At 46.4% G+C, this 24,285-nt stretch overlaps 1 protein-coding gene across 1 annotated transcript; it reads left to right on the top strand.

Moving 5' to 3' along the window:
- Positions 1–2,491: 2,491 nt before the first annotated feature.
- LOC136567557 (uncharacterized) lies at positions 2,492–24,118 on the top strand. Its single transcript, XM_066567203.1, has 38 exons — positions 2,492–2,503; positions 3,003–3,110; positions 7,288–7,428; positions 7,632–7,742; positions 7,915–8,053; positions 8,569–8,678; positions 9,136–9,315; positions 9,523–9,633; positions 10,125–10,263; positions 10,675–10,763; positions 10,918–11,049; positions 11,267–11,377; positions 11,876–12,014; positions 12,427–12,515; positions 12,670–12,801; positions 13,019–13,129; positions 13,625–13,763; positions 14,167–14,291; positions 14,687–14,782; positions 15,002–15,112; positions 15,614–15,752; positions 16,172–16,260; positions 16,415–16,546; positions 16,764–16,874; positions 17,377–17,515; positions 17,790–17,878; positions 18,033–18,164; positions 18,382–18,492; positions 18,995–19,133; positions 19,403–19,491; positions 19,646–19,777; positions 19,996–20,106; positions 20,613–20,751; positions 21,318–21,412; positions 21,855–21,998; positions 22,219–22,329; positions 23,317–23,455; positions 24,030–24,118. Exons 1-38 carry the CDS (start codon positions 2,492–2,494, stop codon positions 24,116–24,118), a joined length of 4,455 nt encoding a protein of 1,484 aa, XP_066423300.1.
- The last annotated feature ends 167 nt before the right edge of the window (positions 24,119–24,285 follow it).

The raw sequence follows: 24,285 nt of genomic DNA, 5'->3' as shown, positions 1-24,285 counted from the left end.
GTAAAGAATGAAGCAACACCTCTAAAAACCCACATAATTCTGCATGCTCCCATTTGCACTCGGGTGAGCCATGCTCTAGATAAAGGCAGCAAGGCATAGCCTAGAAAACTGTGGCTCAGGGACAGAATTAATCATATTCCATAGTTAAAAGGAAACCCTCAAGCTCCAGCTTCAAGGATGAAACCAGAAATAATTTCATCAGTTTTACTCTTGCTAGACAGCAAGGAGCAGAAAAAACACCTGAAAATGTGTGGGCACAGAATGAAACTGGAATTTGAGGAAAGGGTGAAATCTGAAATTTTCTTACCCTTGGGAGGTTTCTGCACAGTGGGACAAGAATTTACTATAGAAACAGAATGCCTTGAGCAGAGCTTTGAAAAGGACGCAGAGATAAACCTGTACTGAAAGAAAACAGGGGCTTTTATGCAAAGCCCCATACAGTACCTGCCCTTTTCCCTGGCTACTCTACTGCTGTCACTAGTTACATAAGCAGTGCTGAACGGCAAGGGCCTGAGCTGTGCATTTGCTACACAGACTGCTCAAGCACTCAGAAGCTGATGGAAGATGTGGAGGGTCAGGGTTCCAAGGGTGATGCATTTCTGTAATGGCCAAGTTGCCTTGGATTGGTGGAAACCAGGGACAAAACTGCTTTCCAACTCATGGCTAATGACACTGCAGGGAGGAGGATTGTACAGCTCGGTTTGTCTTGCCTTTCTTGAGGAGGGCTCAATTTACAGAATTTCCAGAGGCTAAAAAAGCACTTTCTTACAAAACATACATAACATAGGAAATAAGACTTAGATGTGCATTTGGTATCTCGGAAGCTAAGGACATAACCTGTCTCCATTTGGCATCCACAAATCAGGCTGATTAGAAGCTATAAATCCTCCCCCTTGGTAGTTTATAATTTTCATTCACTGTATTTGACACGTGGAGTAATGGATGAAGTGGATGTGAAACATGAAAAGCTGAGTGCTCTGCTCACAGTGCTGGCAGACTGCTGCACCTCCTCAGCACTCACAGAGCTCCAGCAAGGCACCAGGCAGGAAGGAGCACAAGGACAGAGCGTGGCCCAGAGCAGCGCAAGTGACACCTGGGCCTCCCCTTCCCAAACAAAGTAAGATCCCCCAACTTTTCCAGGAGCAGCTGCAATAGTGATCCTTGGCAATGGATGGTGGAGGAGAAGAGTGTTCAGAGACTTACATCAGACAGACATTGAGTCCCCATCAGGCCAGTCTGGCACTGCAGAGGAAGCTTTAGTGTGCAAACCCACCCTGAGCTGCAGCCAGGGGCACAATCAGTGCATGGGGACTGGCAGAACTGCTGTCAAATACAAAGCACGTGGGGAGTTGGGAAGTGAGCTCCTCTGGGAGTGCTGTTAACAGAACCTGGAAAAGGCACAGCAAAAAAGCAAATCCAAATTACCACAGGTCTTGGGCCATGGCCCTCTATGACAAATTCAGAGAAAGATTAAAATCTACTTGCTAAATAACAGGGGATATAAAAGGCCCCATGTCACTGCTCCTCCCTCACACACGTTTTGCTACCTCTAGTTTCTGGTCCCTTTCTCAAATCAGCCCTTAGTCCATAATCAAGTGCTACTCTCCTGAAGAGGCTCTGTGAAGATTAAGGGCCATGCCTGACAAGAAGAAAGCAGATCCTGAATGAGCTCAGAAAGGAAGGGCAGCAAAAGAACTCAGCAATTCCTATGATTTAGAGCCAACCCCGTGACCTCTAGGGACTCACATAACATTTTTAACACTGCAAGATTATCACCCCCTGGTTTGAACGGTGCTTTTGGCCAGAGGCACTTCAGGCTGAGCCCTTTGCCACACTGGCACAAAGCATCACTGCAAGATTCCTAGGAATCTCTGCTCTGCTTCTGATGATCATTGTTTTTCCTTTAAAAGTGGCTGTTCAATACACTGAGCTTACCATGACCACTTTTCTCTCAGCTCCCTGTATGCCATGAATTCAATCAGGCAGGTATCAAAGCCTCCTCTTATCAGAGCACTTCCCCAGGAACCTCGTCATGCTTCTGTGAACACAGGGCACCTGCCAATAAGGCAAACCCATTTTCAGATTTAACTTTGGGATATTATGTATAAAAAGCAAGAGTACACATCAATTAGCAGCAGAGCTAGCCTGGCCTACCATCCAAATGAAGTTCCCTGTAAGTATACCTGTCATTTCCCATAAAAGGGAAGGAGGTTGAGATGCTGGAGTGTGTCCAGAGAAGAGCAACAAGGCTGGCAGAGGGTCTGGAACACAAGCCCTATGTGGAGGGACCTGGGGGTGTTTAGCCTGGAGAAGAGGAGGCTCAGGGGAGATCTTCCCACTCTCTACAATTCCCTGAAAGGAGAATGCAGCCAGGTGGGGTCGATCTCTACTCTGAGGTAACTTGCAATAGGACAAGAGGCCTCAGCACCAGGGGAAGTGTAGGCTGGACATTAGGAGGAATTCCCTCACAGAAAGTGTGATGGGCATAGGAATGGGTGCCCAGGTAGGTGGTGGAGTCACTGTCCCTGGAGTGGTTTAAGAAAAGACCGGATGTGGCACTCAGTGCCACGGTCTGGTTGACAAGGAGGTGTCAGGTCATTGGTTGGACTCTGTGACCTCAAAGGTCTTTTCCAACCTGGTTGATTCCTTGATCCTTGAAAACTTCACCAGATTTCAGAGGAGATGCTTGTAACTCTTTCTGGTACACTGTGTGCTGCATTAGCTTTTCAGCAGCAAATTCCTTCACCTGCCCTCAGCAGGAGAACACATCATACACGTGGCATTACTGGAGGAGGCAATTTACCTTTTAGCAAAGTCTCTTGTCAGCCCCCATGACACATTTGCCTAAACAATATAATTGAAAGGACCAATATTTTTCTTTCCCTGTGACTATTTGCACTGTAGGAAGCCTTTCTTTTAACCACTGCCTCTCTCTAGCAACGCACTTCTCTTTCCCTGTATATTGTTTGCAACAAAAAGGGGTTTTTGTTTAACGTTAATAGGGCTACGTTGCAACCAAGGTGTTTTCAAAGAACACCTGCATCATTGCTACAACCAGCAAGAGGTTTTGGCTTGGCAAACCTTTTCCTACACCACCTCCAGGAGACAAGGTAGGGTGGTGGTTGAAAGCGGGGCAAAAGATGGTCAGTGAAAAGCACTTGTTCCTACACACAGGAGCAGGAGAAAAGGCTCCAAGAACTGAAGAGAACTTTCTCAGCAGGGCTGAGCTGCTCTAAAATTTCCTTCAAAAGCTGCATTGCCCAGGAATAACCCCTTCCCCCATACCAAAGAAGCGTGTACAGGTTCTGAATTCCAGTGCTGGTTTTCCTAAATGCTGTTTTCAGTCTTTGTTTCTCTGATGCTCAGGGACCTGGGCCTACCAACTGTCACACAGAGAGAAGCGCTTCATTATCTCCAGGAACAGACTCCAAAGCTTGAGCCCATGGAAGATGCAAGCCCAGCTCCTGGTGAGTCTGCTACTGACAGCCCAGGAGTTCCAAAATAAACAAGTGCTCCCTGTATACGTTTAGAATGATGCAGTTCAGTTTTTAAGTGACTTTTCCTGGTACATTTCCAACACTAAGTTGGAAAAATTTCCACTACAATGTTCTCTTATTTTCTCAGTCTAATCAGCTTTTCTTTTTCTTTCAGGATCAAAGTTCTTATCAGGCTCAAACTTCTTAGAGCAAGATAATTCACACTTGAAAGTTAAGATAAATTAACTGCCTATTACTTTGCTATATCTTCTACATTAACCATTTAAAATCAGGTGAACTAAAGTCTAGTTTTATAGAGATCAGCATAACTAAGGTATTTTTATTTTAACATCTTACCAACATATTGCAATAGTTTATTTTAGAAATAAGCATTGTCATGCCATTAAGTAGAGAATTTAAATTGATTCAGGTTTTGACTGATCAAGAAAAGAACAAGACTGGAAAAGATATTTCTAAATAGGGACATGACAGCAAAGACTCCAGTGAGGCTCAGGAGACATCAACACTGCAACTCCCAAAATGTCTATTTAAGTACACAGACCTAGAAATATTAACAGGGCAGAAGATTGGAGTCCCTTACCCGAGCCAGAAAAGATCTCTCTCAACAAGGTGTGAGGCCTGAGCTTCATTTGAATTTAAATTGTGAGCACAACCCATAAGCATTCCACCCAGTGTAACAAAGTGTCAGGACTTTATCCAATCTTAAGTCTGTTTTTCTGCTCATCCTACAGCAGACAGAATATAAAGTTAACACCTGAAAAACTGTGAACAAAAAATGTTCAAGAGTGACTTAAGTATAATTAAAATGCCATCACACAATCTAATAAATGTGTTTTAATCCCCTCATGTACTTTAAGACAAATTGGAGATTTCGAATGAACCAGATTTCCTAGGTTTTTTTTTTTTACACAAATAGATATTCTGATTGGACACACCACCAGCAGGCCCAACACCCGTCTTGTGAGTAAAAATTACCTCGAGAACTGTAAATTAACCAAGCTACAACAACATAAATGTGCCAGCGCTGCTCTTGTGAGTAAAATTTACCTCAAGAACTGTAAAATACCCAAGCAGCAAGGACATAAACGTGCCAGCGCCGCTCTGCCAGGTCCGCTGAGGCGCCGCTACCTCAGAGGGCCTTTCCCGCCCTTTTTCCTCCCTCCCGTGTTCCCCCGCCGCCTCTGAGGGCCTTTCCCGCCCTTTCCGCTCCCCTCACGGCCCGGCGCCGCCTCAGCCCCGCTCCCTCCGGCCCTCTCGAGCCGTCCAGCACCGCAGCAAAAGGACGAGGGTTTATTCCTTGAGCAAAGGGTGAATTCCTTGCGGGCAGCGCAGGGGCTTTCTCGGTGTTTCTCGTAGGGCAGCAGTGAGGGAGGGAAAGCGCGGTCCGCGCCTCATAAATCCACACCGACGCTGCTGCTCGTAAAGCTGCCTGTTGAATGTATTGCCCGTTTGGTGTAGCTGTATGCATCAAAAATACCACTTCGGGCTTGCTGATCCAAAAAGTGAAACTGAGACAAGCATTCAATTCACACTGCACGTGCAACAGCGTGTAGACCTCATTTTTGTGCATAAGCCCCCACACCTAGCCATACTGCCTTTTAAAACAAGCTGCTGGGTTGCAGCTGAGTAGTTTCCATGCCATAGAGCCAGGTTGTTCACAGAATCAAATTGAAAACTTGGTGTTGGGCTATAAGGACTTCAAGGAAAAGCCATGGCAGGAACAACTGAGGGTATCTGGCAGAGGAGGCTGAGGGGAGATGGAGCTCTTTAACATCCTCCAGAGGAGCTATGGAGAAGCAGTTCTCCAATGTCTCCTGTCTGTAATGAGTGACATAACCTGAGGGAAAACTGGAGCTGGGTCAGGGGAGGTTTAAGTTGGATATAAGAAAAAGGTTCTTCATCCAGAGGGTGCTTGGGAGCTGGAAGAGTCTCCCAGAAAAGTTGTCACAGGACCAAGCCAGATAGAGCTCAAGGAGTGTTGTCATCGTATTGCAAAAGTCCCATACCTCCTCAGTGATTTCTCATGGGTATCTCCTCACAGCCTTGACTCCTTCTTCTGCACAGCCAACAAACTGCAGCTCTGCACAGCACAAGCAACAATCCCCAACTCTCTCCTCACCCAGCTAACCCCCTCTTTTATAGCACTCATCCTCACGGTACACAGCAGTGGCCTGTTAAGGGCAGGCCTGCTCCTAATCTCTGGTAATTAGTACGGCTGCAACTCCTCAGGGGTGAGATGACCTTCTGTACTATCTTTATTTTCTCACATTCTATCCTCTCACAAAGGAGTGTTTGGACAATATTCCCGGGTGGGACTCCTGGGGACTGTTCTTGTGCAGGCCCAGGAGCTGGACCTGATGATTCTTGTGGGTCCTCTGTGATTCTGGTAAAACAGTTTTCAGTGGCCATGTTGTACTTGGGGCACGTATTTTTGTGTGTGCTATGGTTACAAAGAACATAAAGTGCAATTTGGAAAGTGCAAAGGCTTTTATTTATTCAGACTAATTGAAAGCGGGTTTTTTTGTTTGCTTAAAGCCAAGGCTATCCCTGATTGTAAGTTTGATGTAAAGTTTCAGAAGTAATTAGTACATGTCAGAAAGTTACTGCAAAGCATATTTAATTTTTTACTAGAAATGGAGCTTTATCTGATAATTATCGGGTCAAAATTTGCAGAAGTATAATCCCCATGTTTATCAAGTAGTTACAGCAGGAAATAATTTTCAGTGAAATGCAGCAGGGATATAAATCACAAAATAATTTTATTGCAACATTCACTCCTTCCACACCTAATTCAGAAAACATATAAAAGGTGGAGGGTTCACATTGTTCTTCCTACTTGCAGCAGCATTAGCTCTGCAGTCAGGATGCATCTCTCTGTAAGTATGCACGCTTTTCTTCCTCATAAACTGAAACTTTGATTCAAACCCATTCCTTTATCTCTCAGAAGGGCTTATTGTCAATGCTTTTGCACCACTGGAGCACTGCACTGGTGCATCAAGCCCTTCCCTGTAATGCCAGAGCAGAAGAAATGGAAAAGCTTTCTCCTCACACTTGTGAAATACCTGTGTGTGCCTGCACAGCTCTGAGAAACAACTTGAGGTTCAGCTCTTGAAAGAGCAAGTGTTGAATGTGTCTACTTTGAGCAGCCTGGGGTAAAGCAAGGGTGCCTCCCTTTGGGGCACTGATGCAATCCCAGGTTGAAAGCAAAAACAGGATCCAAGGAGGACCCTGGAAAAGGAAGGAGGACTCTCATGACCAGATTTGTCAGCCAGAGCTGCAGTTACACTTTTGTATTTATTTTTGATTTCAGATTTTGACTGCAGTCCTTCTAGGACTCATCCTGACCCCAGCCCTTGCTAATTATGTGAGTACAAATGAACGATTCCACAATCCTGCTCTTTCTCTGTTCCCTGCTTCATGAGATCTTTTTCTTTCACCACCCCTTTGGAGGAAACAAATTGAAATCTTCTCTGACAGATGAAACTCTGGCACTCTCTATGTGGTAGAACTTCTAGTCTAGGAAAGATTTTTGTTAAAATTTTAGGAGATCACTGACTAGCTTGAAAATCTAAAAATGTCTCATTTTTTAATTGAGTCTCAGCATAAAATAGAAAAGCAGCAAGTCATCCTTGGGGTAGAGACTGAGGTCCCCATCACTAGTGGCCAATCACAGATTATGATGGCACTTAGCAGAGAGCAGCCCTTCCAATGTAGCAGGGATTTTTCTAAAACTGTGGGGACATCACTGCCTCCCCTCAGACTAAACATCTTCTTTCCCTTGGCTTTTCAGTCTCAGCAGTCGGGTAACAACTGCCAGGTCTCTGTTGGTGGTGTTTTCCAAAATCTGACTCTCAGTAGTCTGACACGTGTGGTGGTTATTGAACAAAGGAGCAACCAGTTCTCATGGAAAACCGTCTGGAACTACAACACGGTGAGTGGCAGGGAGGAGGCTTGTTCACAAAGCGTGTGAGGAGACTGGCCCAGGAATGGGGATTGTTTCCTTATTCTGTACATCTGGAGCCCATTATTTGGGGCAGCAACCCTTGGCATTTGTTCCTATTTTAGCAAAGGGTTTTCTCCAGTCCCAAGGCTTAAAAAAATGAATTGCAAGTGATTAATAACTTTTTCTTACAGGGTATCATTGCAACTAAATTGGTGCAACAGAACACCTGCTACATTTCTGTTATGAACAGAAATGAGATGCCCAGCTTTGAGAATCTGGCCCACATGGCTTCACAGAATGGGGTAAGATTCAAAATATCTTACTGTAGTTGATATTCATCTTTTTGACTGAGACACTGCTATTTTACAAACCTTTTTGAAAATAACAAGACATTTTATTGCTGAGACGTTTGGTAATATTTTGCAGTTACATTATTCTGTATTATCTTGCTGAATGTTGGTATTTGCTGTTTAGAACCAGATGGGTCTTGGAAGACCCAACAAGAGGATCACCTTTGTCACCAATGGATTGGTCAACAACCTCAGCTCCTATGGAATAGACATCACGGCTATGTGCAGCGGAGTCACCACCTACATGGCTTACGAAGTTCCCAGTGAGTGCAAGCATGGCAATTCTGAGTGTTACTGACCTGGCCCTTTTGTCTCCTGGGGCATGGCTCAGGCACAGATGCTGCTCTCCCACTATGGGCCAGACAGAAACCAAGGGCTTCAGCAGTTGCACAAAGGGTTCAGCACCTTGGCAGATTGAAGCTGGAACAGGGTGGGGTCACAGCCCCCATAAATGATCCAAGCCAAACCCTTACAGCTCCTATCCAGGAAGCTTAATGGGGTGTAACTTTTGGCCCACCCTGCACTGCCCTGAAATACCCAGTAGAGAAAAGGGTTGTCCTAAGAACTGCTGTCCTTCAGGTCAGAGCTTGCTGAGTTTACTCAGGCAGCCACCAAAGCCTTGTGCTAAACAAAGTGGCTTCCTCCCTTGTAACTTTTCCCCTGGGGCAATGATCCCATTCCCCAGGGTTAATGAACTACACATGGTAGGATTCTTCCAGAATGTCACAGCCCATCTGACTGTGCATCAGCTCTAGGGGTTTTGTCTTTTCTTTTGCAGCTTTGCAAGGACCCCAGGTGAATCTGGGATCATGCATTACCCTTGATGTCCTGAGAATTGTGGAGCTGAATTACTGCGGTGGCAATGGCAATTGGAATGGCAATATCCCGGTGAGAAAACCTTAGCCTTTCCCTTTTATGTATCAAATGTTGGGGTTTCCAGAGCTGCTGCCCAAAGCCAGCCCTGTTGTCCTTCTTGCCTGGCATCTCCTCTTTTGAGAGGTTCCTTCTTGAGGGTGCAGATGCTGAAAGAGATCAATGGGTTGGCAGATGTTTCCATCCAAGACCTCTGAGAAGGGATTTACTCTGGCCAGTGCTCTTGCACTCATCAACATTTAAAGCCACCAAATGACAGCTGTCAGATGCAGCAATGATTCACTGAATCCATGACAAGAATTTTTAGGGCACCTGGCCACTGCCAAAGCCTTGATTCTGGGTCCTTTGGAAAAAATTGAGGCTTCCTGCGGGCAGCACTTGCTCTATTGTAGCAGGGATTTTTCAGAAGCTTTGGGATCATCACTGTCTCTGTTCAAAGAAATCAAATGTCTGCTTTCCCTTGGATTTTTAGTCTCAGCAGATTCCAGGTGGCATCTTCAACAACACGCAGGGCAACATCTTCAACAACACACAAGTCGTCATCATTGGTGGCCAGTCCCAAATTGTGACCATCAACAGGCAATGGCGTGTGGCCATCATTGAACAAACGAGCATCACTGGGTCCTGGAAAACCATCTGGAACTACAACACAGTGAGTGGCATGGGTGACTTGTTCACAAGACGCTGGCTGCAGGTAGAGCTGTCCCAGAGATGGGGCTTGTTTCCTTCTTCTAACCACTTTGAGTGCAAAATTTCGGGTAGGAAATCCCAGCAATCGTTCCTATTTAAACAAAGGGGATTTTTCAATCCCAAGGCTTGAAAGAAGGAAGTGAGAGTGCTCCATAATTTTATTTTACAGGGTGTCATTGCAACCAAAGTCACTCAACAGAACACCTGCTACATTTCCATCATGAACAGAAATGAGATGCCCAGCTTCAATAACCTGGCCCGCCTGGCAGAAGAGAGCAGGGTAAGGTTCCCAAGGAGTAGCAGAGTCCTCACCCTGGAGTTCATTGATCCATTTCTTCATGTGCTTGTACCTTCTGGACAGGATGAGGTCCTCGCAAGTGGCAGGATTTTCTTTCTCACAACACTAGTGGGGCTTGGGATTTTTTCAGAGAAATGCTTGGCTGAAAGAGGAAAAGGGCTGCACATTCCTTTTACCGAGTTCTGATTTCTCTGAGAACATTGAGCTGTGGAGCTTGCTGAAAACACTTTCTCTAAGCGGCTTTTTGAGGGCCTTAATTCTTTTGGCATGCCAGGTCCTTAAAGACCTTTGCAGGCCTTTCAATACCCATCTGCATTGGTCAGCTCAGAACTTTGCTGCTGCTCTTGGTCAGAATCACTTTCCCTTTGGGGTGCAAGAGAGCATCTCCTATTCCTCAGGCTCTCCTCTAGGAAATATCCCCAGCCATAACCATATCCCAACACTGATCCTGCTGAATGCTGTTTTTTGTTTAGAACCAGTTTGGCCTTGGAAGACCTACCAAGAAGATCACCTTTGTCACCAATGGATTGGTCAGCAACCTCAGGTCTTATGGATCAGATGTCTTCTCTATGTGCAGTGGACTCACCACCTACATGACTTATGAAGTTCACGGTGAGTGCAAGCAAAAGAATTCTAACAGAACTGGCATTTGTTTGCCCTAGGGAATGACCAATGGACAATTGGTGTTCTCCCACCTTGAGTCAGGCAGAAACCAGGGGCTTCAGCAGTTGTACAAAGGGTTTGACATCTTTGCAGACCAGGACTGGAACAGGGTGGGGTCACAGTCCCCATAAATGACCAAAACGAATCCTTACAGGTCGGTTCCAGGAAGCTTCGGGAGGCTGAATTTTGGGCCCAGAGTGTTTCAGGTGACACTGGGGTCCCCTGTAATGCCCAGTCGATAAAAGTGTCTCCCTAAGAACTGTTGTACTTCAGGTCAGAGCTGACTGACAATTTCAATGGCAGCCCAGGTCTCAGGCATTAGCTCATGGGGTTTTGTTTCTTCCTTTCTTGCTTTGCAAGGAGTCCAAGTCAATCTGGGATCCTGCATTACCCTGGATGTCCTGAGAGTCGTGGATCTGAAGTACTGCACAGGCAATGGCAATGGACAGGTGAGAAAACCTGACCCTTACCTTTCTGGAACCAAATTGGGGGGGCTTCAGATGCTTTGGGGATATCACTGCCTTTCTTCAAAGGCTAAATATCTGCTTTCCCTTGGCTTTTTAGTCTCAGCAGATTCCAGGTGGCATCTTCAACAACACGCAGGGCAGCCACACACAAGTCGTCATCATTGGTGGCCAGTCCCAGATTGTGACCATCAACAGGCAATGGCGTGTGGCCATCATTGAACAAACGAGCATCACTGGGTCCTGGAAAACCATCTGGAACTACAACACGGTGAGTGGCATGGGTGACTTGCTCAAAAATCAAATGATGAGACTGGCTGCAGGTAGAGCTGTCCCAGAGATGGGGCTTGTTTCCTTCTTCTAACCACTTTGAGTGCCCAATTTGAGGTAGGAACTCTTGGCCAGCTCTTCTGTTTTAACAAAGGGTTTTCTCCAATATCAGGGCATGAAAAAATGATATCCAAGTACTCAATAATTTCATTTTACAGGGCATCATTGCAACCAAAGTCACTCAACAGAACGCCTGCTACATTTCCATCATGAACAGAAATGAGATGCCCCGCTTTGATAACCTGGCCCGCCTGGCAGAAGAGAGCAGGGTAAGGTTCCCAAGGAGTAGCAGAGTCCTCACCCTGGAGTTCATTGATCCATTTCTTCATGTGCTTTTACCTTCTGGACAGGATGAGGTCCTCACAAGTGGCAGGATTTTTTTTCTCACAACACCTGTGGGGCTTGGGTATTTTCACAGGAATGCTTTGCTGAAAGAGGAAAAGGGCTGCACATTCCTTTTCCAAGTTCTGATTTCCCTGAGAACATTCAGCTCTGTAGCTTGCTGGAAACATTTTCTCTGAGCAGCTCTTTGAGGGGCTTAATTCTTTTGGCATGCCAGGACCTTAAAGTCCTTTGCAGGCCTATCAATACCAATCTGCATTGCTTAGTTCAGAACTTTGCATGGCTGCTGCTCTTGGCCAGAATCACTTTCCCTTTGGGGTGCAAGAGAGCATCTCCCTATTCTTCAGCCTTTCCCTTAGGGAATATGCCTAGCAGGGACCAGATCACAGCACTGAGCTTTCTGAATGCTGGTATTTGATGTTTAGAACCAGTTTGGCCTTGGAAGACCTACCAAGAAGATCACCTTTGTCACCAATGGATTGGTCAGCAACCTCAGGTCTTATGGATCAGATGTCTTCTCTATGTGCAGTGGACTCACCACCTACATGGCTTATGAAGTTCATGGTGAGTGCAAGCAAAGGAATTCTAACACACCTGGCATTTGTTTCCCTTGGGTAATGACCAATGGACAATGGGTGTTCTTCCACCTTGAGTCCGGCAGAAACCAGGGGCTTCAGCAGTTGTACAAAGGGTTTGACATCTTTGCAGATCAGGACTGGAACAGGGTGGGGTCACAGTCCCCATAAATGACCTAAAGCAAACACTTACAGGTCCTTTCCAGGAAGCTTCGGGAGCCTGAATTTTGGGCCCAGAGTGTTTCAGGTGACACTGGGGTCCCCTGTAATGCCCAGTCGATAAAAGTGTCTCCCTAAGAACTGTTGTACTTCAGGTCAGAGCTGACTGACAATTTCAATGGCAGCCCAGGTCTCAGGCATTAGCTCATGGGGTTTTGTTTCATCCTTTCTTGCTTTGCAAGGAGTCCAAGTCAATCTGGGATCCTGCATTACCCTGGATGTCCTGAGAGTCGTGGATCTGAAGTACTGCACAGGCAATGGCAATGGACAGGTGAGAAAACCTGACCCTTACCTTTCTGGAACCAAATTGGGGGGGCTTCAGATGCTTTGGGGATATCACTGCCTTTCTTCAAAGGCTAAATATCTGCTTTCCCTTGGCTTTTTAGTCTCAGCAGATTCCAGGTGGCATCTTCAACAACACGCAGGGCAGCCACACACAAGTCGTCATCATTGGTGGCCAGTCCCAGATTGTGACCATCAACAGGCAATGGCGTGTGGCCGTCATTGAACAAACGAGCATCACTGAGTCCTGGAAAACCATCTGGAACTACAACACGGTGAGTGGCATGGGTGACTTGCTCAAAAATCAAATGAGGATACTGGCTGCAGGTAGAGCTGTCCCAGAGATGGGACTTGTTTCCTTATTCTAACCACTTTGAGTGCCCAATTTGAGGTAGGAACTCTTGGCCTGCTCTTCTGTTTTAACAAAGGGTTTTCTCCAATATCAGGGCATGAAAAAATGATATCCAAGTACTCAATAATTTCATTTTACAGGGCATCATTGCAACCAAAGTCACTCAGCAGAACGCCTGCTACATTTCCATCATGAACAGAAATGAGATGCCCAGCTTCAATAACCTGGCCCGCCTGGCAGAAGAGAGCAGGGTAAGGTTCCCAAGGAGTAGCAGAGTCCTCACCCTGGAGTTCATTGATCCATTTCTTCATGTGCTTTTACCTTCTGGACAGGATGAGGTCCTCGCAAGTGGCAGGATTTTCATTCTCTGAAAAGTATTTGGGCTTGGGAATTTTCCATAGCAGTGCTTGGCTGAAAGAGGAAAAGGGCTGCACGTTGATTTTCCGAGCTCTGATTTCCCTGAGAACATTGAGCTGTGGAGCTTGCTGAAAACACTTTATCTAAGCAGCTCTTTGAGGGGCTTAATTCTTTTGGCATGCCAGGACCTTAAAGTCCTTTGCAGGCCTTTCAATACCAATCTGCATTGGTCAGTTCAGAACTTTGCATGGCTGCTGCTCTTGGCCAGAATCACTTTCCCTTTGGGGTGCATGAGAGCATCACCTATTCCTCAGGCTTTCCTCTAGGAAATATGCCCAGCCACAACCACATCCCAACACTGATCCTGGTGAATGCTGTTTTTTGTTTAGAACCAGTTTGGCCTTGGAAGACCTACCAAGAAGATCACCTTTGTCACCAACGGATTGGTCAGCAACCTGAGGTCTTATGGATCAGATGTCTTCTCTATGTGCAGTGGACTCACCACCTACATGACTTATGAAGTTCACGGTGAGTGCAAGCAAAGGAATTCTAACACACCTGGCATTTGTTTCCCTTGGGGAATGACCAATGGACAATGGGTGTTCTTCCACCTTGAGTCCGGCAGAAACCAGGGGCTTCAGCAGTTGTACAAAGGGTTTGACATCTTAGCAGATCAGGACTGGAACAGGATGGAGTCACAGCCCCCGTAAATGATCCTTAGAGCTCTTTTCCCAGAAGCTTATGAAGGCTTAATTTTGGGGACAGAGTGTCAGCTGACTATGGCCTCCCCTGTAATGCCCAGGCATAAAAAGTGTCACCCTAAATGTCACCAGCTGTCCTTCAGGTCAGAGCTGACTGATGATTTCAATGGCACTCAAGCTCTCAGGCATTAGCTCATGGTGTTGTGTTTCCTCATGTCTTGCTTTGCAAGGAGTCCAAGTCAATCTGGGATCCTGCATTACCCTGGATGTCCTGAGAGTCGTGGATCTGAAGTACTGCACTGGCAATGGCAATGGACAGGTGAGAAAACCTGACCCTAACCTCTCTGGAATCAAAGTGGGAGGAACCTGAGCTACTGCCCAAAGCCAACCCTTATGGCCTTCTTCCCTGGCATCTTCCCTTTTGAGAGGTTCCTGCTTGAGGGTGCAGATGCTGAAACAGAAAAATGGGTTCCCTCCGGGACTCTGAGCATGGATTAACTGTGGCCAGTCCTCCTTAGGCCCTCTGCCCAGAACCACAGCCCTGATTCTGGGTCCTTTAGAAAAGACTGAGCGCAGGGATGGCACTTCCCAGAGGCCAGCACTTCTTCCATTGTAGCAGGGATTTTTCAGAAGTTTTGGGGATATCACTGTCCTCCTTAAAAGTGAAACGTCTTCTTTCCCTTGGCTTTTTAGTCTCAGCAGATTCCTGGTGGTGAGGGGAGCTCACAAGTTGTCATCATTGGTGGGCAGTCCCAGATTGTGACCATCAACAGGCAATGGCGTGTGGCCATCATTGAGAAAAAGGCTGGCATTGGGTCCTGGAAAACCATCTGGAACTACAACACGGTGAGTGGCAGGGAGGGGACTTGTTCACACAGTGTATGAGGAGACTGGCTCCTGATAGAGCTGGCAGAGAGATGGGGCTTGTTTCCTTATTCTGTCCCAGTTGAGAGCACAATTTGGGGTAGGAATGCTCTGAATTTGTTTCTGTTTTAACAAAGGGATTTCTCCAATTCCAATGTATGAAAGACTAAAGTGTGATTTCTTAATATTTTCATTTCACAGGGCATCATTGTAACCAAAGTCACTCAGCAGAACGCCTGCTACATTTCCACCATGAACAGAAATGAGATGCCCCGCTTTGATAACCTGGCCCACCTGGCAGAACAGAGCAGGGTAAGGTTCCCATGGAGCAGCAGAATCCTGACCCTGGAGTTCATTGGCCCAATTCTTCATGTGCTTTTTCCTTCTAGACATTATGAGGTTCTCACAAGTGGCAGGATTTTCTTTCTCTCAACCCTAGAGGGGCTTGGGAATTTTTCAGAGAAATGCTTTGCTGCAACTTGAAAGGGTCTGCACCATTCCCTTCCTCATCTCCACTTTCTCTGAGGATGTTGAGCTGGGCCATTTGCTTGCCACAGCCTTTCTCTGAGGAGCCCTTCAAGGGCCTTGATTCTCCTGACATGCAAAGTCTCAAAATCCTACAGAGTTTACTCAGTACCAAACTGCATTGGTCAGCTCAGAACCTTGCATGGCTGTTGCTCTTGGCCAGAATCACTTTCCCTTTGGGGTGCAAGAGAGCATCTCCCTATTCCTCAGCCTTTCCCTTAGGGAATATATCTAGCAGGGACTAGATCCCAACAGTGATCTTGCTGAATGCTGGTATTTGATGTTTAGAACCAGTTTGGCCTTGGAAGACCTACCAAGAAGATCACCTTTGTCACCAATGGATTGGTCAGCAACCTCAGGTCTTATGGATCAGATGTCTTCTCTATGTGCAGTGGACTCACCACCTACATGACTTATGAAGTTCACGGTGAGTGCAAGCAAAGGAATTCTAACAGACCTGGCATTTGTTTCCCTTGGGTAATGACCAATGGACAATGGGTGTTCTTCCACCTTGAGTCAGGCAGAAACCAGGGGCTTCAGCAGTTGTACAAAGGGTTTGACATCTTTGCAGATCAGGACAGGAACAGGGTGGGGTCACGGCCCCCCGATAAATGACCTAAAGCAAACACTTACAGTTCCATTCTGAGAAGCTTCATGGGGCTCTATTTTGGGCACAGAGTGTTTCAGCTGACACTGGGCACCCCTGTAATGCCCAGGCAATAAAAAGTGTCCCCCTACATGTCCCCAGCTGTCCTTCAGGTCACAGCTGACTGACAATTTCAATGGCAGCCCAGGTCTCAGGCATTAGCTCATGGGGTTTTGTTTCTTCCTTTCTTGCTTTGCAAGGAGTCCAAGTCAATCTGGGATCCTGCATTACCCTGGATGTCCTGAGAGTCGTGGATCTGAAGTACTGCACAGGCAATGGCAATGGACAGGTGAGAAAACCTGACCCTTACCTTTCTGGAACCAAATTGGGGGGGCTTCAGATGCTTTGGGGATATCACTGCCTTTCTTCAAAGGCTAAATATCTGCTTTCCCTTGGCTTTTTAGTCTCAGCAGATTCCAGGTGGCATCTTCAACAACACGCAGGGCAGCCACACACAAGTCGTCATCATTGGTGGCCAGTCCCAGATTGTGACCATCAACAGGCAATGGCGTGTGGCCATCATTGAACAAACGAGCATCACTGAGTCCTGGAAAACCATCTGGAACTACAACACGGTGAGTGGCATGGGTGACTTGCTCAAAAATCAAATGAGGATACTGGCTGCAGGTAGAGCTGTCCCAGAGATGGGGCTTGTTTGCTTCTTCTGACCGTATTGAGTGCAAAATTTGAGGTAGGAACTCTTGGCCTGCTCTTCTGTTTTAACAAAGGGTTTTCTCCAATATCAGGGCATGAAAAAATTATATCCAAGTACTCAATAATTTCATTTTACAGGGTATCATTGCAACCAAAGTCACTCAACAGAACGCCTGCTACATTTCCATCATGAACAGAAATGAGATGCCCAGCTTCAATAACCTGGCCCGCCTGGCAGAAGAGAGCAGGGTAAGGTTCCCAAGTGGTAGCAGTATTCTGATCCTGGAGTTAATTGGGATATATATTCATGCAATTGTATCTGCAGGAGCAAACAAGATTTTCATAAGTGGCAGGATTTTCTTTCTCACAACATTAGTGGGGCTTGGGAATTTTCCATTAGAATGCTTTGCCGAAAGAAGAAAGGGGCTGCAATATTCCATCCACAAGTTCCCCATTGTCTGAGAATATTGAGCTCTGCAGCATGCTGGGCAAAGCCTTGCTCCGAGGAGGCCTTCTATGGCCTTCATTCTCTTGGCATGCCAAGATCTCAAAGTCCTTCACAGACATTTCAGTATCACACTGCATTGGTCAGCTCAGAACTTTGCATGGCTACTGCTCTTGGCCAGACTCCCTTTCCCTTTAGGGTGCAAGAGAGCATCTCCCTATTCCTCAGGCTCTCCCCTAGGGAATATGCCTAGCAGGGACCAGATCACAGCACTGAGCTTTCTGAATGCTGGTATTTGCTGTTTAGAACCAGTTTGGTCTTGGAAGACCTACCAAGAAGATCACCTTTGTCACCAATGGATTGGTCAGCAACCTCAGGTCTTATGGATCAGATGTCTTCTCTATGTGCAGTGGACTCACCACCTACATGACTTATGAAGTTCACGGTGAGTGCAAGCAATGGATGGGGTCACAGCCCCTGATAAATGACCTGAAGCAAACACTTACAGTTCCATTCTGAGAAGCTTCATGGGGCTCTATTTTGGGCACAGAGTGTTTCAGGTGACACTGGGCACCCCTGTAATGCCCAGGCAATAAAAAGTGTCACCCTACATGTCCCCAGCTGTCCTTCAGGTCAGAGCTGACTGACAATTTCAATGGCAGCCCAGGTCTCAGGCATTAGCTCATGGGGTTTTGTTTCATCCTTTCTTGCTTTGCAAGGAGTCCAAGTCAATCTGGGATCCTGCATTACCCTGGATGTCCTGAGAGTCGTGGATCTGAAGTACTGCACAGGCAATGGCAATGGACAGGTGAGAAAACCTGACCCTTACCTTTCTGGAACCAAACTGGGGGGGCTTCAGATGCTTTGGGGATATCACTGCCTTTCTTCAAAGGCTAAATATCTGCTTTCCCTTGGCTTTTTAGTCTCAGCAGATTCCAGGTGGCATCTTCAACAACACGCAGGGCAGCCACACACAAGTCGTCATCATTGGTGGCCAGTCCCAGATTGTGACCATCAACAGGCAATGGCGTGTGGCCATCATTGAACAAACGAGCATCACTGGGTCCTGGAAAACCATCTGGAACTACAACACGGTGAGTGGCATGGGTGACTTGTTCAAAAATCAAATGAGGATACTGGCTGCAGGTAGAGCTGTCCCAGAGATGGGACTTGTTTCCTTCTTCTAACCACTTTGAGTGCCCAATTTGAGGTAGGAACTCTTGGCCTGCTCTTCTGTTTTAACAAAGGGTTTTCTCCAATATCAGGGCATGAAAAAATTATATCCAAGTACTCAATAATTTCATTTCACAGGGTATCATTGCAACCAAAGTCACTCAACAGAACGCCTGCTACATTTCCATCATGAACAGAAATGAGATGCCCAGCTTCAATAACCTGGCCCGCCTGGCAGAAGAGAGCAGGGTAAGGTTCCCAAGGAGTAGCAGAATCCTGCCCCTGGAGTTAATTGGGATATATATTCATGCAATTGTATCTGCAGGAGCAAACAAGATTTTCACAACTGGCAGGATTTTCTTTCTCTCAACACTAGTGTGGCTTGGGAATTTTCCATAAGAATGCTTTGCCGAAAGAAGATAGGGGCTGCAATATTCCATCCACAAGTTCCCCATTGTCTGAGAATATTGAGCTCTGCAGCATGCTGGGCAAAGCCTTGCTCCGAGGAGGCCTTCTATGGCCTTCATTCTCTTGGCATGCCAAGATCTCAAAGTCCTTCACAGACATTTCAGTATCACACTGCATTGGTCAGCTCAGAACTTTGCATGGCTACTGCTCTTGGCCAGACTCCCTTTCCCTTTAGGGTGCAAGAGAGCATCTCCCTATTCCTCAGGCTCTCCCCTAGGGAATATGCCTAGCAGGGACCAGATCACAGCACTGAGCTTTCTGAATGCTGGTATTTGCTGTTTAGAACCAGTTTGGTCTTGGAAGACCTACCAAGAAGATCACCTTTGTCACCAATGGATTGGTCAGCAACCTCAGGTCTTATGGATCAGATGTCTTCTCTATGTGCAGTGGACTCACCACCTACATGACTTATGAAGTTCACGGTGAGTGCAAGCAATGGATGGGGTCACAGCCCCTGATAAATGACCTGAAGCAAACACTCACAGCTCCATTCTGAGAAGCTTCATGGGGCTGTATTTTGGGCCCAGAGTGTTTCAGCTGACACTGGGCACCCCTGTAATGCCCAGGCAATAAAAGTGTCTCCCTAAGAATTGTTGTACTTCAGGTCAGAGCTGACTGACAATTTCAATGGCAGCCCAGGTCTCAGGCATTAGCTCATGGGGTTTTGTTTCTTCCTTTCTTGCTTTGCAAGGAGTCCAAGTCAATCTGGGATCCTGCATTACCCTGGATGTCCTGAGAGTCGTGGATCTGAAGTACTGCACAGGCAATGGCAATGGACAGGTGAGAAAACCTGACCCTTACCTTTCTGGAACCAAATTGGGGGGGCTTCAGATGCTTTGGGGATATCACTGCCTTTCTTCAAAGGCTAAATATCTGCTTTCCCTTGGCTTTTTAGTCTCAGCAGATTCCAGGTGGCATCTTCAACAACACGCAGGGCAGCCACACACAAGTCGTCATCATTGGTGGCCAGTCCCAGATTGTGACCATCAACAGGCAATGGCGTGTGGCCATCATTGAACAAACGAGCATCACTGGGTCCTGGAAAACCATCTGGAACTACAACACGGTGAGTGGCAGGGAGGGGGCTCCTTCAAAAAGCATCCAAGGAGTCTGGCTGCTGGTACAGCTGGCCCAGGGATGGTGATTGTTTCCTTATTCTGACCATTTTGAGTGCACAATTTCAAGTAGAAACTTCCTGTGCTTGTTCTGGTTTTAAGAAAGGTTTTTTACAATCCCAAGGCTTGAATGATTAAAGTGCATCTTCTCAATAACTTCATTTCACAGGGCATCATTGCAACCAAAGTCACTCAGCAGAACGCCTGCTACATTTCCACCATGAACCGAAATGAGATGCCCCGCTTTGATAACCTGGCCCACCTGGCAGAACAGAGCAGGGTAAGGTTCCAAATGTGTGGCAGATTCATGACCCTGGAGTTCATTGGCCCATTTTTTCATTTGTTTTTTTCCTTCTGGACAGGAGAATGTTGTCACAAGTGACAGGGTTTTCTTTCTCTCAACACTAGTGGGGCTTGGGATTTTTTCGGAGGAATACTTTGCTGAAAGCTGAAATGGGGCTGCACCTTTCTCTTTCTCATCTGCGCTTTCTCTGAGGATGTTGACCTCTGCAGCTTGCTGGGCAAAGCCTTTCACTGAGGAGCCGTTCATGGGCCTTAATTCTCTTGGCATGCCAATTTCTCAAAGATACCTTCAAAGACTCTTCAGTACCAAACTGCATTGGCCGTCTCAGAGCTTGGCATTGCAGCTGCTCCTGGCCAGACTCCCTTTTCCTCTGGGGTGTGAGAGAGCATCTCCTTATTCCACAGCCTTTCCCCTGGGGAATATGCCTAGCAGGAAAGAGCTCCTGACACTTATCTGGCTGATTGCTGTAATTTCATGTTTAGAATCATATTGGTTTTGGAAGACCTACCAAGAAGATCACCTTTGTTGCCAGTGCATTGGTGAACAACCTGAGGTCTTATGGATCAGATGTCTTCTCTATGTGCAGTGGACTCACCACCTACATGGCTTATGAAGTTCATGGTGAGTGCAAGCAAAGGAATTCTGTCTCTGAGTGACCTGGCATTTTTCTCTCCTGAGGAATCACCAATGCACAATTGCTACATTTCCATCTCAAGGCAGGCAGAAACCAAGGGCTTCAGCAGTTGCACAAAGGGTTCAGCATCTTTGCAGATCAGGATTGAAAAGGCTGGGGTCACAGCCCCCATAAATGACCCAAAGCAAACCTTACAGCTCCTTTCAGTAATCTTAATGAGTCTGGGCCCATGAACCGGCACCAGCCTCACCATGCAATGCCCAGCCATTGGGACTCCCGGAACCAAATGCAATAGAGCCCCAATTTCTGCACAGGAAATCCCTAAGGGTGTTGAAGATCAGGTCTTTATGAGCATTCCTGCCTGAGCCACAAACCGGTGTTATTTGGGGACTCCAAGAGAATCTGTCCCTCATACAGCTCAAATATTCCCAGAGCAGCAACTCTCCTGAACCTGGTTGGCTCTGAGCAACATCACCATCATTCTGTAGAAAGGCAGCCAAGGTCTTTGGGATCACTTCATGGTGTTTTTTCTTTTCTTTTCCAGGTTTGCAAGGACCCCAGGTGAATCTGGGATCATGCATTACGCTGGATGTCCTGCAAGTTGTGGATCTGAACTACTGCACTGGTAATTTCCATGGCAATGGACAGGTGAGAAAACCTTAGCCCTTCCCTTTCATGAACCAATTTGGGGGGCTCAAAGCTGCTTAAAGCCAAACCTGATGCCCTTCTTGCCTGACATCTCCTCTTTTGAGAGGCTCCTGCCTGAGGGTGCAGATGCTGAAACAGAGCAATGGGTCAGCAGTGGTTTCTGTTCAGGACCTTAAGTGTGAATTTCCTCTGGCCAGTGCTCTGGCATGCATCAACCTCTAAAGGCACCAGCTGGCAGCTGTCAGATGCAGCAATGATTCACTGAATGCTTAAAAAGTAATGCTTACACCCTTGATTCTGGGTGCTTTGGAAAAGACTGAAGGCAGTGCCAGCACTTCCCGGGGGCAGCATTCTTCCATTGTAGCAGGGATTTTCCAGAAGCTTTGGGGACATCACTGTCTCCCTTCAAAGGTTAAACATCTGCTTTCCCTTGGCTTTTCAGTCTCAGCAGATTCCAGGTCACAACTGCCATTTCTCTGGTGCCTGTGTTTTCCAAAACATGACCCTCAGCAGTCAAACACATGAGGTGATTTTTGAGCAAAGGAGTGAGCAGTTCTCCTGGAAAACCATCTGGAACTACAACACGGTGAGTGCCAGGGAGGGGGCTCCTTCAAAAGCTCTACTGGGAGCCTGGCTCTTGGCCCAGCTGGCCCTGGGACAGGGCCTGTTTCTATATTGTCACCATCCTGAGCCCAAGATTAGGGCTAGAACCTCTCAGCATTTGTGACTCTTGTTAGTCAGAGTCTCTCCTGTCCTTTTGGGTGGAAAACCAAACCGCAAGTGCTCAATAAGTTTTATTTTTACAGGGCATCATTGCAACCAAACTGGTGCAAGAGAGAACGTGCTACATTTCCACCATGAACAGGAGTGAGATGCCCACCTTTGATGCTCTTGTGAGATATGCTGCAGAGAACAAGGTAAGATTCAAAGTCAGCAGTTGCTTGGAATATTTCTGTACTGAATTTGAAATTCCTTTTTTTTGCCTGAAGCACTGCTGTTTTCAAAGCCCTCGTAACCAATGGTAAATTAAAAGCCATTTTTAATGGCTGTTTTCATTAATATTTTCAGTGATATTTTTCAGGTACATCATTTGAAGGCTTTCAAAAATTACAATATCCTCGTTTGGATGCCCTTAGTGCAGGTTAATTTTGAGTCTAAGTCTCAGATTAGTTAGGTTATTTTTATAATTACTTAAATCATTATTTCAATTGACTTTTTATACTACCTTAGTAACTCAGAGTTTAGATTCTTTGCTAAGTATCTTTCATAAAGTCTCATTCTCAAAGTCTAGAAAAATATTTTTTCTTCAGAATATCTAACTGAGGAATAAAAAATATTTCAATTTTATAGAAAAATATTTTGGTAAGCTTTTAAATTTTTTGAAGAGGACTGTACACCATGTTTTAGTTCAGCCATTCACATTAGCACAGACATTATACAAATTATCTCAGCTTTCAGCATATTCACTGTTGCTAAAAAGAAGCTTCCCTTGAAATCTGGGAACTGAGTATGTAAAATAACACACCTCAAATAGCAGGAAGGCCTGTAGGGCAGAAGGGAATCAGGAGGACACTTCTCCTGCCAGCTGATGGCCCCTGGGGGGCGAGGGCAGGGACTGAGCAGGTGCCTTGGAAGGAGCCCCGGCTCCACAGAGTGGCCTCACTCCTCTTCATCAGCGCTTTCCTTGCGCCGCCACTTCCCCTCAGGCTCCCTGAGAACCATCTGCCTCTGGAGCTGCCTGCGGGGCTTGCCAGGGGTCCCACAGCCTCCCAGGGATTGAAAGGTGTCCCTAAAGGCAGCTGGGGCTGAAACACCCAGCCCTGAGTCATCCTTCCAGAAGAGGAACAGCCCCAGCAGGAACCAGATCCCAACCTGGATCCTGCTGAAAGCTGTTTTTTGTGTAGAACCAGGTTGGCCTTGGAAGACCTACCAGGAAGATCACCTTTGTCACCAATGGATTGGTCAGCAACCTCAGCTCTTACGGAGCAGATGTCTTCTCTATGTGCAGTGGACTCACCACCTACATGGCTTATGAAGTTCACGGTGAGTGCAGCAAAGGAATTTTGTCTCTGAGTGACCTGGCATTTGTTTGCCCTAGGGAATGACCAATTGCTGCTCTTCCACCTTGAGACTGGCACAAACTAAGCAACAAACATGCATCCTTGTAGAAGAGCAGCTGCTGTTATGGAGATGGGTGTAAATCTACTGAATCTGTGTCCGTTTCTCAGTCACAGAGGTTCTTCTATTGAGATCAAAAACTGCATTCTTTTGAAATATGTTCAAGTAATTCTTTTACTCAGAGCAGTTAATCCTCAGGCACCATCCAAGTATTGTGAGCCTCTCTCCAAGCTGATGGTCTCCAACCCTCCTTTGGAAAATACTCTGCAGCTCAGGCTCCAGCTGCTGCATTTCTGGCTTAGCAGCAGTTCCACGTACTCACTGCTTGCTTTGCTTTAGGCTTGCTTTGGCAGCTGACAGGGCTCAAAGGGGTTGGAAAGGCAAGTGCAATGTGCCAGGTTTAAGGGCTGTCAGTGAATGCACAGAGCACTTAAAATCATCTAAGCCAGTGTCTCTATTTTTTTCTCTTTTTTTTCTTTTTCTGATGTTGTTTGTATAGGACCCCAGCTGAATCAGGGATCATGTATCTCTCTTGATGTCCTCAAACTTGTGGATCTGAATTATTGTGGTGGAAATATCAAGGCCTGAAAACCTTATCTTTCTTCAATCAAGAACAGAGGATCCGAGCTGCTGCCCAAGGCAAACCCTGATGCAATTCTTCCCTCACATCTCCTTTTAGAGATGGTCTTGGGGACGTAGATGCTGACACACATTAACTGCTGACCACATCTTTCAAATAAAGTCCCTCATTATGT

Source organism: Molothrus aeneus, chromosome 29 (genome assembly GCF_037042795.1).
Source record: "Molothrus aeneus isolate 106 chromosome 29, BPBGC_Maene_1.0, whole genome shotgun sequence".
NCBI classification, from domain to species: domain Eukaryota; kingdom Metazoa; phylum Chordata; class Aves; order Passeriformes; family Icteridae; genus Molothrus; species Molothrus aeneus.
This window is presented reverse-complemented; position numbering and strand designations above follow the sequence as displayed.